The sequence below is a fragment of the Helicoverpa zea genome, chromosome 17, assembly GCF_022581195.2.
Source record: "Helicoverpa zea isolate HzStark_Cry1AcR chromosome 17, ilHelZeax1.1, whole genome shotgun sequence".
Taxonomy (NCBI): Eukaryota; Metazoa; Arthropoda; class Insecta; order Lepidoptera; family Noctuidae; genus Helicoverpa; species Helicoverpa zea.
This window is the reverse complement of record NC_061468.1, coordinates 6632451-6648176: the sequence shown is the minus strand read 5'-3', so window position 1 is coordinate 6648176 and position 15726 is coordinate 6632451. Positions and strand designations below refer to the sequence as shown.

Sequence of the window (15726 nt, the reverse complement as noted above, 5' to 3'; positions counted from 1 at the left end):
CATTATACATGCAAAATTAGTTATGTATATCTGCCTGAATTCAAGCCAAAACTCCTGAACCCCGTAATAAATGAAACCGAAACATAGAACGTCGTGCTAGTTTTTATCCAGGGGCGGGAAGTACCTACACGGACCCGCGGGGTAATATTACCAAAAAAAAAAATTGCGATCTTATTTTTTTTTTATAATTCATTTTACTTTCTCAATTACGGCAATTGATAGAACTGTTTCGCTTGAGTAAAGGTCTTTAATATTTGTTTTCTAATCTTACTGCAGGAACAGGTAATTTAGGAAAATATTATACATCGTAGACGTTAGTAACTTTGATTAATACCTAGTAAGTAGTTTTCTCTTAATCTTCTTCCTAGAATCTAAAACTGATTGCGTTTGTATTATTAGGTACCTACTTTACAGCGCTCTCACACTAGCCGATTTTACGGGCGTTGTCGTGCGTACCTATAGGTACGTTAACAATTGACAACTACTATTCAATCTATGACATTAAAGTTCATACAATGGTTTCACACTAGTGGAGTTTCCACTCGGTTTTACCTACCGACATCACTTGCGTAACACGGTACGGGAGGTGTAAAAATGTACAACTATCGGTGGGAAAGATGATGTTTAAAAAATCAAACGAGAGATTTATGCCGTTCAGAATGTGTCGCTCGTACGCGCGAAAAACATCAGCTAGTGTAGAAGCGCTGTTAATCAAACATTGGGAAACAGCAAGGTATCATATTTTTTGTACCCTAGCAATTATAATAGCATTAGGATTTTAAATAAGCATCGCCAATTAAATAAGTATTTTTATATTGCATATGTTTTGAATCCTTGTAATACCTATTCCTTAAGAGAAAAACAAAAACATGCTAGTCATCATAGATTTGCGTAAATGTTTAATAACGCTAGGAAAATAGGTAGGTTTTACGTCAAACAAACTAATAGACGCCTAATTTTCAAAAAAATATCCTAAAAACATTGAAAAATGTTAATTGAACTAATTAGTTTTTTCACAATAATCTTCCTAATATTTATCAAAAACATTATATTTAACGATGACCCAAAAATAAGACGATCCATCATAGTAAGGAAATATACATAATAATATACGAGATACTTTTGTGTACAATTTTGCGGTTCAAAGTCTATTCTTAAGCTTAAAATTAAATCTACATAATTATTTGTCGCAGAACCAATAAATTATATTTTGATTTTATTTTTGTGGAAACCTTAACAATGACGAGGCAGTTTAGTTTATGCCGAAAACGTGAGTTTTATAACCTTGTTTTTTTGTGTAAAGTTCATCATGCCAAGCCTTTTCCCAACTATGTTGGGGTCGGCGTCCAGACTAATCGGATGCGGCTGAGTATCAGTAAGTATTATACAAGGAGCGACAGCCTATCCGACCTCCTCAACCTAGTTACCCGGGCAATCAATTCCCCTACGTAAGACTGGTTGTCCTGTCATAATTAATATTTAATAGAATTATTTTTTCAGATGTAGATTTACATTTGAAGAACGTAGAGCTTTACGATTTATCAAATAGGAGTAGCCTCAGAGAAAAGGTTAAAAACTCTGTAATTGCAATAAATTAAGAACTTAAGTTTGATGTTGGTCAGAAATCAAACGTCGCCGGACACAAATCCCACCATCTTTTCACAAACTGAAAGTTAGCTTCGTGCTAAGGCAACCTGCAACGTATTTCATACAGAGCGCCTGATAAATGTGACTAGCATTTTGTTCAGAGTACATTGCTTTTAAAATATTATCATGTTTGTAATGTTACACCCTCATACACAATCTAATACAATCAATTATTTTATAATTACCGTACATTCATAATCAAGAACATTGTTCCGAATATTTGATAAAGCACTCAAGTTTTTTGTGAGGTCTTCCTTATAAATATTATTTCCGATGAAGGTCAACCAATGAGAAGGTTTTTAAATAGAAGCATCTGAGATGATCACGTCATTTGGTTTAGATATTACACCAATTTCGTAACCTATTCACTGCTCTTCGAATATAGCTCCTACAGTTATGATCGATTTAAATAAATGCAATTTGAAGGTGTCAATATTGATACTGTGTTTATTTTTTGTATCGATAAACGCACAACAAAGGTTTTATGACCGGAGATACGATTATTACGATATCGATACTTTGATACAGAATCCTAGATTACTGAAGAAGTATTTGGACTGTTTTCTCGAGAAAGGACCGTGTACGCCTATAGGAAGAGTGTTCAGACGTAAGTACTGATATTTATTTCTTACGTGATTAAGTGACTTGTGCAATAGGAAGTTTAAAATTTCATCCGTCTTACCACAAAAACCTTTAAACGTCAGTTTATGCCTTGTCTAAAAAAATGTCAAATTATGACGTTGACATACGGTTCATTTTGCAGCCAAAATTTTATTAGACAAGTGTAAAACAGGGGTTAAAGTTTTTGTAGTAAGGCCACATGTGTTTATAAATGTTGAAATGGTTCAATAGAACATGGGTTCTAAGAACTTTACCGTCGGGCATGTAATCGAAAAGTATGTTTAATAAGCATTTCATTTTTCTCAGCCTATGTAACTAAGTAATTTCCAAATAACATTGAGTTTGCGAGCTTTTCAAAGTTTATGGGAAATTATCGAAATTAAAATGATCACGTAACTGACAGTTTATTTTAAACTTGAGAAATCATTAAGCACGATATTAACTATAAAATAATAATAAAAAAATATGCATAGATTTCCGGAGAGTGGATTTAAAACAAAAAAGTTCTCAGGGCAACTCTTCTGAATCGATTCTTTACGGCATGTTTAAACTTTGTATCACTATTTTGTTTATATATATAGGTATTAAGTTTTATTTTTCTGATGAAAAAACAAAAGAAAACAATACTTTAAAATAAATAGATATTTTTTGGCTTGTTACGTGACTACTGTTATTTTATTCCTCCATAAAATTCAAAACTTTCATGAGAATCGTGTACTTAGGTACTTAGGTGCCATGTTACGTCATATAGGTACCTTCTCTACTAAGCTTTCTTAGGTCTCCACTCCTCTTGCAAGCTTGCATGCAGCTGTAACTTTATGACGTAACTATAAAAGATTATAGCTTACGCATCTGATGATACTTGAGTAAAGTGTCAAATACTACCTTTAGCTTGCTTCCTTATTACATACTAGCCGTTTTCCAGCGGTTTCACCAGCTTCCCGTGGGAGCTACTGCCCGCATCGGGATAAAATATAGCCTATGCTACTCGCAGATAATATAGCTTTCTAATGATGAAAGAATATTTAAAATTGGTTCAGTAGTTTTAGAGTTTATCCATTACAACCAAACGAACAAAGTTTTCCTCTTTATAATATTAGTATAGACTAGCTATCTCATGTGGTGTCTCCCGTGCCCCGTAGAATACTTGCGTTACTCAGATAAAATACATCTTGTTACACGGGGATATTGTTGCTTCCCAACAGTGAAAGATTTTTTCAAATCCGTTCAAATTCGGAGCCTTTATCTTACAAACAATTTTTTCTTAGTATAAACTTATATTACTATGCATAATTTATGTTTTTTTTATACTCAAATATGGGGAAACCCGCCTCAAGAGCTTTTATTTGCCTAAATGTACCTACTGTGATAGAAGTGGGTAATATTCTGTATTACCCACTGGCTGGCTAAAATGTTTGAGTTAACACTTCAGTATATTAAGTAAACTTGTTATTTATTTGGTCAAAAATTCAAGTATTTACGATGTCTGGTTAAGTGCGTGTGTCTACTGCTGTACATGCTAGAAGCTTCAATCCGGAGGCCTTCTTAGAACTGGCTGGGCTTGATGTCAAGGGATTTACATTCTATTGGGCATAGTTGTAATCATAACTTAGAAAAGCTTCAGTAACCATATGTACAAAATATAATTTTAATGGCTCTAAGGTAAACGCGGGTGAAGTCGTCATGTCCCAATAGTCGTCAATTATTCTAAAAACCTTTATTTATTATTTCTACTGAACTTAAAATGGTCCGGTTTATATGTCAACATATTGTTGATAATATATTGCACAATTGAAATTACAATACGGGGTTTTAACATTCATGGCGTCTGAGATATGTTATTCGAAAAGTGTGTGCCCTAACAAAATAGTTTTTTCGTGAAGTTCAGCTGTCAAAAGTGAAACTCAGCACGTGGTTTTGTGCTTTGATTTACATAACTCCAGTGGGGTCTGTGGTATGTTTCTTTGTTTAATTAGATAGTTAAGTTTATTTGCTAACGATGTAATATGCAATTTGGAATACTTTTAACATAGAAGATATATTTTTTTAATGTGACATCTATTGGTACTTTAAAACTCCTATTTGACCCAAAACCCGTCAATTTTAGAATTATTATGACGACTACTGGGACGTGCTCAAAAGTTGCACCTAAACTCGTCATAATGAGGATATTTTGTGTTTTACAGTACAAAATACGAATAAATAGCTAATATCGGGACTTTTACAACATTGTTATCTCTCTAGAACAAACATATTTAAGGTTTAGACTACATTTGTTGATAAAACTGCGTTTCTTTAAAGCTTTTTCTTAGGGGTACATTTTACTCTTCTGGTTCTAGATGCACGTACACAGTCATGTTATTCGATTCAATTCATATGTTTCTTAAGACCGCACCGCGGATTTTTTGATTTTAGATAGCTCCGCCCACTACACTTCCGCGTCTATCGCGTCGCGCAAGCTATACTCTTCACTCAATGTGTAAAATTTGAATTTCGCGCCAATCGCACACGCCGAGGTCAGTGCAGGGTCAGGAGAACCAAACAGGGAAGATAGGGAGCCGCAACTTACCTAAGTTTTTTATTTTTTGATCGGATTTTTTTTTGTTGTACTTACAAAAAATATTTGTAATGAAAACTTTTTATGAAGAGTAATATGATAATTTGGACGCGTATGGTTGTGTGTATGTATGTGTGGTGTGTCGTGTATGTGTGTTTGTATATCCAGAACGGATGAATCGATATGTATTTAGGTTTTTTTGTTTGAAATGAAATTAATCGGGAGTGTTCCTAGCTTTATTTGGTGAATATCGGCCCAAGATGGCCGCCGCCACAAAATGGCGAATAACATATTTTTTTTACAATTCCTTCAGTATGGATATCAAATGAAAGGGCTTGATTAGTATGTAGAATCATGTATAATATTATTTAAAGTCCAAGATAGCCACCGCCAGAAAATGCTTAATTGCATTGTTTTTTTATAGCTCTCTCAATATGGGTATCAAATGAAAGCAGTTTGACCAGTGTTAAATAATTTATACTAATGTTATAAAGAGGGAAGATTTGATTGTTTGTTTCTGTGGATTGTATAAGCTCTGAAACTGCTTAACTGATTTGATTTGCTTTCACAATTAGAGATTTACACTATCTCCAGTGAATGTAGGCCATATTTTATCTGGGCACAGGAAGAAGTTCCCCGGGAATGCGGCTAAAATCGCGTTAAACAGCTAGTAAAAATTAAGTGGTTAAGGAATAAAAGCGTCGCAGATCTTGTGTGTTATGTATGCTATAAATGTATGAATGTATAATAGTAATGAAGCTAAGTAATTCATTTTTAAACATATTTATTAAAACTGAAATATAAATAATAATATAATGTAAAAAAAAAGAATTTATAGTATAACACGGTCTCCATAGATTTTTTGTTCTCAGAGTGCTTATAGTAAGTTCAACTCAGTCTTGCGCGCGGTTATGTGTGGGTAACCCTTGCACATATACAGTGACTTTGTGTGCATGACAAGAGGTACAGTCGGGTACAAATACAGTTATTTAGGGGTTACGGCTGTTTAAGGAAAAACAGTTATTATGTCATTTAATGTTTATTTATCTGTGTAAATATCTATTGAAATTATTAAGTTAGTTTTTGATTTGTTTAATACCCAATAAAAATATTTATTTATTTATAATGATTCTGAATCGCTACTTGAAAAATCAAGTCCACACTTTTATTTATTGTCCTCGTACCCCGAGCTAGAAAATATGTAAGGAGTATTTAATTCATCTTAGATATTTCACCTCATTTATTTCTTAGATACTGTCAATGTCAATTTGAAAAAACTTATGAGAAAATAATGAAAAACTGTAAGATGTAATAATAAAAAGCTTTGGATGTTGTTTCATTTTTTGAAACGCTACCTGACTCCTTAAACATTTTCTTCGTGAACAACTAGACATTTTTGTAAACGACTGTACCCATAACAAAAAGCGATAAGAACACGTCATGCTCGGACGACGTCACTGTCACACGAGCGAAAGTTGTATATTTACAAGCCGACGCACACATAGGGCCGCGCGCAAATCTGAGTTATCGTCACAAATTATTATACCTACGGCCGGAGCGACAACATGCGCAGGTCCGACCTCGACGAGGGCTATCGCCGGACTGGCTCGTCTCCGTACACATTGTGTATCAATCGCTAGAGCACGGACATAAGGTTCAGAATTGCGTAGCGTCTATCATGATCGCTGCCGCTCAAAAAATCCAATATCTTAAAACTTTAATTAAAAATGTTTGGTAATAGTTATGGAAAAATGACTTTGACAGAACGTTAATATTGATGTTAAGAATATATTAGAGTAATTTTGAAACATAAAGATAGTGTAACTTCCTTGTAATTTCAAAAATAGTACTTTTTTAGACGTGTTTTCGGAATTAATTATGATCGAGTAAAATTATCAGTATCGTGTTTTCGTTCTGGCAGAATCTAGATAAAGATATCAATTTACCTATATCAAAATTTCAGATCCATTGGTAAGCGGGTAGTCCTATAATTTGGCATGGCAAACGGCTATCAAAATCACGGTGGCGTCTTAATGGTTAAATCCCCTGTTTCCTATAAGTATGCACTTTCTACGAGTGTTTTTTTTAGGTATATATTGGCCGCTGTAGGCCTCCGCCATTCGATTAAGGACACACGACACATATCTACCGCTTTGGGTACAACTACCACTAGCCTTTGTTTCTACTACGCTTGGATTACAATTTGTGGCAAGCAAAAATTGACTGTTCTTACACTATGCTTTTTGTTTGAAATAACTGCATGTCGTCACGCGTATTGTACCGCGTCTCTCTAACTTGCTTTAATAGCGCTTGTATAAAAATTATGTCATTCAACTAGTTTTGACGCAAAAAATTTTAAATCAATTTTAAAACTAAGATGACATAGCTTCCATCGCTGTCACTGCTTTGCTTGTCGTATTCGATATTGATGGGTAAAGAGTATAATCTTATAGTTATCGGCACGAATCTTGAGCTCTGTCTGTCTGAAAACTAATACAGTGCATCAAAAAATTGTTCCTCATCGCTGTCACTGGGTAATGTACCCAAAAGGCTGGCAGAATTGCCACGTTGGATGGCAATGCTCAACCTCTGTGCGAAATAAAAGCCAGCCTTTGGGTCCCGTGAAGTGTCAACCAGGCGCTGGGAAATATCCTTGGCAAGAGGGCGGGCTCTCGGACCCCACGGCCCAAGAGTTTCAACCCCAAACGGCTCAAACATGTACTTGAATATAAATAAATAATGTGGTGCAAGAGTGTCGATGCATGTCGCGTCCCACACTAAAGTCCTACCCAACTTCCACGGAAATAGCGACATACCGTCTGGTCTCTTGCCATTGTCGCGTACCAAGCCATTTGGTTCGAGTACGGCTGGTACGCCGACGGCAACAAGAGCGCGACGGATCACGTCGTTGATGTTAGCTTAGCATGTCGTGGCATGCGGCCGGCACTGCGGCTGCACGACTTTCCAAGCATTTAAAGCCTCGGTCAGGCATGGCACCTCAAAATTGACCAGTGTGATAGTCTCACAGACTTTCATATTTACAAAAATAATAAAGGGGGAAATATTAAAACTAAGTATCAAAAAATTCATCCGCATCGCTGTCAGCGGGGATCGTGCCCAAAAGGCTGGCTGCATTGCCACGCTGGATGGCAATGCATATCCTTTGGCCGAAGTATAGGCCAGCCTTTTGGTCACGAGTGGACTCCACATTTTCATGTAATTTATGCTGGCGTGTCGTGTCATGCGACCAGCACTTTTGCCACAGGAAAGACCATGGTGCCCAAGGCAGTCCACAGATTCGCCGCACTGACAGCGATGCGGAGCCCCAGTGGGAGCGCCGAGGCATGTAGCGAGCCGGAATGTTGTGTCACCCAGCATGGTCCCAACGCTGGGTGACGCCAGTGCGTGAAGCCATAGCCTGACTCCCACAGCCAGACGCTCAGTAGTATTGACAGATGTTTCAATTAGTTTATTTCTCGTCAATCTACAGAGCGGCTCGTCCCACTGTCTCTGGGAAGCCGGGTTGTCAGGGAAGGCTGTATTTGGGCAAGCTACTTTCCAGGCGTTCATGCACCTCAGAATCGACCAGTGAAGGGGCTAAAATTTTGCTGGTTAACTCCTTAGTGCCGCAGACCGAGGATAGGAACGCCGGTAGACTTAAACTGGAAATTTTGCGGACGCCGAGGCCACCGAATCTGATCGGAAGGGTGGCTTCGCGCCCGTGTCGACGGCGCGCGTTGTTCCACGCGCTCCTCAAAGAGCAACCCCAGCGGGGGCTGCGGGTTGTTCGAAAGAGATACCACGGCCCTGGTACATAAAAGGCCTATGACGGAACACGACGGTTTTTAGTCAGTAAGAGTCTGACACTCCCTCACCGCTGCTAACCCACAGCGAGAGGGGTCATTTGATGATTTTTGACGTCGTTAAAAAAAAAAGGGTGGCTTGAAGCCACGCTCGGTCGTCCAAGGCTAAATTAAAAAGAGATGAAGGATAGTACGGATAATTTGGTCAATTCTGTCTAAAAGATGTGGCTGCTTCCATAAGGGAGAGGAGCGAAGGTTGTATATAAATTTTGGGAAAACACAATATTGGTTTTACAATTTAAATATTTTAATAGTAATAATTTTACTCGTGCTACATATGCACATGACTGCATGGTTATATGATTGATTACGAAATATAACATATATTTTATAGACTGATTTTGTGATTCCAAGCGTTTGATAGATAGGAATATAAATTAAAATGTAACTATGTATCTGTTTTATTGAATACCTGCTCTTTTAACAGATTATGACCTGCTATTCTAAATAGGGATTTGGTTTTCTATCTATCTACCTAATGTTTCAAAGGCACAAGTATGCTTAACAAAGTCAAGCACAAAAAAATGTACGTAACTTGAACTTTATGTTCAAGAGCAGAGAGTTCACATTAGCATTAAAAGTTGACGAGTACTGGGAATATTTGACGAGTATCCGTACAAATCAGACGACTATTGGTACAAATCGCCCTTTTTTTACTTTTGCCTTAATAAGTACATAAACCCATGAAAATAATTAAAAAAACATTAATTACTTAGAATAACGAATAAATACTCTATCACGTCATGCAAAAATTTTCATTTTATATTGAATATTTAACAGACAGTAGCGCTTCAAAGTCGGTGATTTCCGAAATCCGACGAGTATTGGTACGTTTACCTTATAGTTTTCTAGTTCCTTTAGTACCTCACTGATAACCATAAAATTACATTTCAAAATCTATAATTACTATTGTAGTCTATTGACTTGGCTCTTCTGTAGACTGGCGGTCTGACTTCGCATACTACCCCAATAATGTCGTGTACAATACACAGAGATCCGTCCCAGTATTACGCGGATATTATCTCTTTCAATCTATCTATGTACTTTCAATCTATCTATGTAGTGACAAAACATTACCGTTATTTCAGAAATCCTACCCGACGCAGTAGCAACAGCCTGTGAGAAGTGCTCGCCGTCCCAGCGCCGACTCGCCAGAAAGACTTTCAACGCCATCAGGAGGAACTTCCCCCAAGGTTACGTGGAACTCATGAGCAAACTCGACCCCAAAAACAAGTACTATGAAGCCTTCGAGAAGGCTATTGCGAATGCTTGAAGTAATTAAGTCTTTATTCGGCGTTTTGTTATGTAAGTAATATTGTTTCACACTTTTGTTTATAACTTACTAGCGACCCGCCCGGCTTCGCACGGGTGCAATGCTAAAATTAAAATAACAGTATTTCTCCAATATTTAATGGATGTTATTATACATATAAATCTCCCTCTTCAATCAGTCTATCTATTAAATATTAATATGACTTTGTTTTATACTATGTAGTGATTGGTATTAAGTAGGTAACTTAACATATGTTCAAAATGGTTTTACAGTTACAGTTACAGCCTTTTTATCGTCCCACTGCTGGGCACAGGCCTCCTCTCTCACGGAGAAGGATTGACCATTAATCACCACGCTTGCTCAATGCGGGTTGGTGATTTCAGACTATATAGTCCAGGTTTCCTCAAGATGTTTTCCTTCACCTTTTTATCAGCCATTGGTGTCTAAGATATACTTAGAAAGTACATACAAACTTAGAAAAGTTGCATTGGTACTTGCCTGACCTGGATTCGAACCCGCGCCCTCATACTCGAGAGGTTGGTTCTTTGCCCACTAGGCCACCACGACTTTTCAAAACTTTTCTTTCCTTCTCCGTGTCAAAATGGTTTTAACGATGTTTTATTATTTTTTATTTTGAGAATTCTGTAACCATTCTTAAGTTACAATTTGAAACTTCTTTAGTTTTATTAGTACTGCTATTCAGTGACAAGTAATGTAAGTTAATTATAAATTAACAGTAATTAAACAGATCAATGACTGAGTAGTAATAGCTGTTTACTTTAATAATAGTCTTAATTTTTAATTATTATGCAATAAATCTATACTAATATTATAAAGAGGAAAACTTTGTTTGTTTGTTTGGTTGTAATGAATAGGCTCAAAAACTACTGGACCGATTTTAAAAATTCTTTCACCGTTAGAATGCTTCATTATCTGCGAGTAACATAGGCTATATTTTATCCCGGTGCGGGCAGTAGTTCCCACGGGACGTGGGTGAAACCGCAGGAAAACGGCTAGTTCTTAATATAGGGATATTGAAATAAAAATATGAATGCCGATAAGAATAAAAAAGTTAGTTCTGAAGTAAGACCTGAATGAATGGATACCTACATAACAATTTTCGACAAGGATATTGTGAACACTGACAGATTATTTTAAGTTTCAAGTATTTGTACCTTGACAGTTTAAGTGATATTTCCTCATTTATTTGGCAATGACTCGGTAAAAGCTATAGGTGCTTAATTACTTTATTTTGGTCCACACTCTCATGAGCCATATGAGTAATTTTTGGAAAAAAACCTACGTTAATCACTGTATTATTGCCAAGAAAGGTTCTTTTTTCTCAACCAAAACCTTTTTTCTAGCTTTATCCCTAGTTATGTTAAATATACTTGAGTCGAGTCCGTTAAAGTCACCATTCGGGAGCATTACTTACATAAATCACCAGTTTATGTAATATAAAAAAAAAATCTATAAAGGTGACCAAGATAAATCAGTCATTAACTAACAAAAGAACCCGGAGTTCTTTACCTCAATTTATAATACGCTGTCTTATAAAACTAATTTGCAAGTAATGATTTATTTGGCGATTCTATTATGAGTTAAAATATTAATTAGGATCAAGGCGAAGTTTTCCTAGACTCCATTATTTAAATAACATTAACCATCATGACTTGTCTTATCTATCTATATAGATATCTATATAGATAGATAAGACAAGTCATGATGATGATGATGATGATGATGATGATGATGATGATGAAATTATAAGCTGAAGAGGTTGTTTGTTTGCTTGAACGCTCTAATCTGAGGAACTACTGGTTCAATTAAAAATTATTTCAGTGTTAGATAGGTAATTTATCGAGAAAGCTATAGGTTACCTTTTAACCAGGTTCGTGGAGAAGTTCCCACCGGAAGCGGGTAAAACCGATGGCAGAAGCTAGTTGGATATAAAATTTGCATAGGTCATAAATTGTATGTATGTATGTGCCTTTCTTTGTATGTATTAATGTGTATGTACTAGTGTGTGTATGACGAATGATTTCTTTGTTGTTTTTCAATTGAATCATCAAGGAACGCTGATTGTGTATGATTCATTGATCATTATTCCGTTTTTAGATTTCCTGCCCGTTCAAATATTGTTGAGGTTAAGTTTTAACTTGTACTTACTTTAGCGTTTATATTAACTTGAAATGTTTTTCTTCGAATTTTTGACACCATATCGATAATTCGCCAAATGATCTAGAATTGGTGAATCATCATCATCATCATCCTCCGAGCCTTTTCCCGAATTGGTGAATCACAGTAAAAAATTAAAGACATGATATTACAAAGTTATGAATAATGTATTCAAAATAGATTTGAGTTTGCATACATAATTGAGATGCATCAAATGCTCGACAAATAATATTAATCATTGCCAATTTTGGTACAAAATCCTCATAAACTGAATGGCCTTTTTTCAATTAAAAATAAATCTATTTTAACACTATAACCTGTTAGTACATTACTTCAACATTACAAATTCTTGTCAGTTCCTTAACAAGATGCTGCAGGATTGTTTGTAAGAGTTACCGCGGCCCTGGTACAAGAAGGGCTCCGGAAGGAACATGGTGGGTTTTAGTCAGTGAGTCTGACACTCCCTCGTTCTACCACTCATTGGGGGATAAAGGATGGCATTTGATGAAAAAAAGTTTCCTACTATCATAATGTTCACCTTAGCTGCGGATGCTTCTTCACCTCTTTCGAATGACGTTTGAGTAAAATTCATTGAAAATGTTACATGTTAACTTTCATTGAATCCATGAAAATAACTATTAACAAAGCACATTTATTAATTTATACATAAAACAGACTGCAAAAACCACGTTTTCCTTGTAAATGCAACAAAACTTTTGGGATTGCTCAATTTTCCCGGTAACACCAATCTATGATACGTTTTGTTTATAACCACAAGTTGCAGGCCTATTAACATTTCACTAACAATGCAGGGAGGGTTTTACCGAAACTTTGCAGGTAATTTAATAACACCCCTATGCATTTTGGTAAAAGGTTCAAATTTGTTTGTTATGACTACGCAAGCGTTGACCCATGTGCCAATGAAGGTAGTGGGTATACCGTCGTCAATATAAACCACTGTCGCTTTCTGCCAACGCTAGTTCTTTAGGTCGATTATAAAGAGTAAAAGGTGGGTGAATGAACTGCTAGTTGCACTCAGTGACCAATTATTTTGTGTGTTTGTGATATGCAATCTGTGATTTGGCTGTGACCCTTCCACTTGACGAACAAAGTACAGATAGTTTAAAAACGATCCACAAATCTCTTGTTACAACTTACGTGTTTCTTTCTCACGTTCAAGTATCAATATTCAGTAGAGATAATTTCGATAATTTAATGTTTAAGATTGATGCTTTTAATTCGTGGGACATGTATCTAATATGTATTCAAAACACGTCGTTCCAACGTCCATGGAAACAGCTTGCTAATAGATTTCATCGCGTTACATTCGGGACAAGCCACACTCTTTGTTCCATTGTGTTCATACAAAGTTGATTAATTCGAAGAGAGGGATTAAAATTCAGTTATTATTTACAGAATTCAACTGTGAAAATGAAGGTCCTGGTTGTTTTGTCGTGTTTGATCGTGGCTGCGTTCGCCGCTGATAAGTACAACGCTAAATATGATAACTTTGATGTGGACACCTTGATCACCAATGACAGACTTCTCAAAGCGTATATCAATTGCTTCCTCGACAAAGGACGGTGCACTCCCGAAGGTTCTGATTTCAAAAGTAAGTATTCTTTGCTGTCTTTTTTCTTCCAATTTGGGTAAAAGTCATGGTAAACGTGAGAAGAAATATGTGAGAGGCAATTGTCATTTCTGATCATAACACAGAGTTAATGGCACCAGATCAATCACATAATTACCCATAAATAGTCTAATACTAAATTCACGTTAATCAAATATTAATCCGCCTTAAATAGACTACCGTCCGTATTTCTGTAATAACAAGCGTCGATGTTGACATAACGCGTTGTAGCATTAAATACATATTTACGTAACTCCGGATAAACCCAATACCGGCCAGTTGGACTGTTTGCACAAACCGGGTCGAGGTCAAGGTCCTTAAGTAGGAAAATATACCGACAGTGTCAGAGTACGTACCTGCATATGTTTTAACAGACGCAGAAATTTTCATATCCTTGGTCTGTTTTCCTGTCATTAATTTGCATGTGTACGGAGAAAAATATCGATACTCAATTTAGAAATGTCGGTAGAATCTTTCTTCGGTCGGTTTCTTGCAGGCTGCGTTTTGTAAAGTTCTTTCCATTATTCGTATTGTAGAGTGTCTATAAATTAATAACATGATATTCCTGGCCCCTGCCTCTTCATATTTTGTTATCCCTATCACGTAGAGACTTCGTTTTTATATCAATAAGTTATTTTTTTTATATTTCGCAGCATTTTGGATTCCTAGCTCCACACGTGGTCAACGGTGTTCTTAAGTAGCCAGATAAACTTCAAATACTATTCCAGGTTTCACTTTGTACTTACCACCCAACTTATTTTTCCAGAGACCCTACCAGAGGCCATAGAGACGACCTGCGGCAAGTGCACCGACAAGCAGAAGAACAACATCAGAAAGGTGATTAAAGCTATCCAGCAGAAACATCCCAAGGAGTGGGACGCACTCGTCAAGAAGAATGACCCCAGCGGCAAACATCGCGCCAACTTCGACAAATTCATCCAAGGAAGCAGATAATAAAATCAACCATCTTTCAACATAGGCTAACGTAGAATAAAGTATTATAGGTCCTAGAGAAAATTAAGTATTTGTAAGAACTGCAGTAGACTTTAAACCAGCTCTCTAAGATGCTTCAGAGCAATCTCAACTCTCACAGGAGAATTCCCGTAGAATTTTAATTTTACCATTCCAAACGGATCAGCGTTCTTGTGATTTTATTTATCTGTAGGCTTTTAGATTTAATCGGATGACAAATTGTTGTGTTATTTATTTAAATATCACGATGTTGACTGATATTGTATTAAATAATTGATTGTAATATTATTTTATTTTTTACCTGTTGTTTATTTTGCTACTCATTATTTGAATACGTATTCAAGGCCTCGTCGTAGAAACTTTGAAAAAGTAAAAATATGAGTCATAGCTCCAACAATTGCTTCAAATGCATGCGAATATACGAAATTAAAGCAGTGCTATTATCAATTATGAAATGGCTAGCCATTTGAGTGGTTGCATGTGGGTTATCGTGTCAGGTAGGGCCGTGTTGCCCAGTTGCGCCAGAGAGCTCCGTCGCTGCAGTCCGTCTGATGTAACTTCATAGATTGTGTAAGGCCGTCACATAATCTTCAACCACGCAACCGTTCCGCATCATGGCAAGAGTTGCACGTCACTAGATGGGGACCCTTGACTATTACAGTTTGTTTGTGAATTGTTTGCTTTTCGAAATTGTAGCGTTACGTTTGAGTACCTTTGACTTTCCCTTTAGGTCTGTAAAAAATAGCCTGTCTAACTAGTTTGTTTTCTTCACTGCAATTAGTAGGTTTGATTGCTGTTTTCTTTAATTACAATGGCTTTGTTTCTATAGTCTACGTCAATAAATATGTACAGCTACAAGCATGATTTACACAAACTGATCAGAAACGATTATCTTGTCCCAATAAATTGCTTTGAAGTCGTGATACAATTAACCCTGCTGACGTTAAAAGGAAAATACCTTCGTCTATAGCCAATACGTGAACAT

At 36.4% G+C, this 15726-nt stretch overlaps 1 protein-coding gene across 3 annotated transcripts; it reads left to right on the top strand.

Moving 5' to 3' along the window:
• The first annotated feature begins 1971 nt into the window (after positions 1–1971).
• Positions 1972–15024, top strand: LOC124638426 (ejaculatory bulb-specific protein 3-like). 3 transcript variants are annotated; one of them, XM_047175388.1, is made up of 4 exons: positions 1976–2254; positions 9777–9993; positions 13556–13751; positions 14536–15024. In XM_047175388.1, the coding sequence occupies exons 3-4, from the start codon at positions 13571–13573 to the stop codon at positions 14721–14723; spliced, it is 369 nt and encodes a 122-aa protein (XP_047031344.1). In that variant the 5' UTR covers positions 1976–2254; positions 9777–9993; positions 13556–13570; the 3' UTR covers positions 14724–15024. The 3 variants fall into 3 exon arrangements, with proteins under 3 accessions (XP_047031343.1, XP_047031344.1, XP_047031345.1); XM_047175387.1 differs by lacking the exon at positions 14536–15024 and having other exon boundaries at positions 1972–2254; positions 13556–13695; XM_047175389.1 differs by lacking the exons at positions 1976–2254; positions 9777–9993 and adding an exon at positions 13078–13148.
• Positions 15025–15726: the final 702 nt, after the last annotated feature.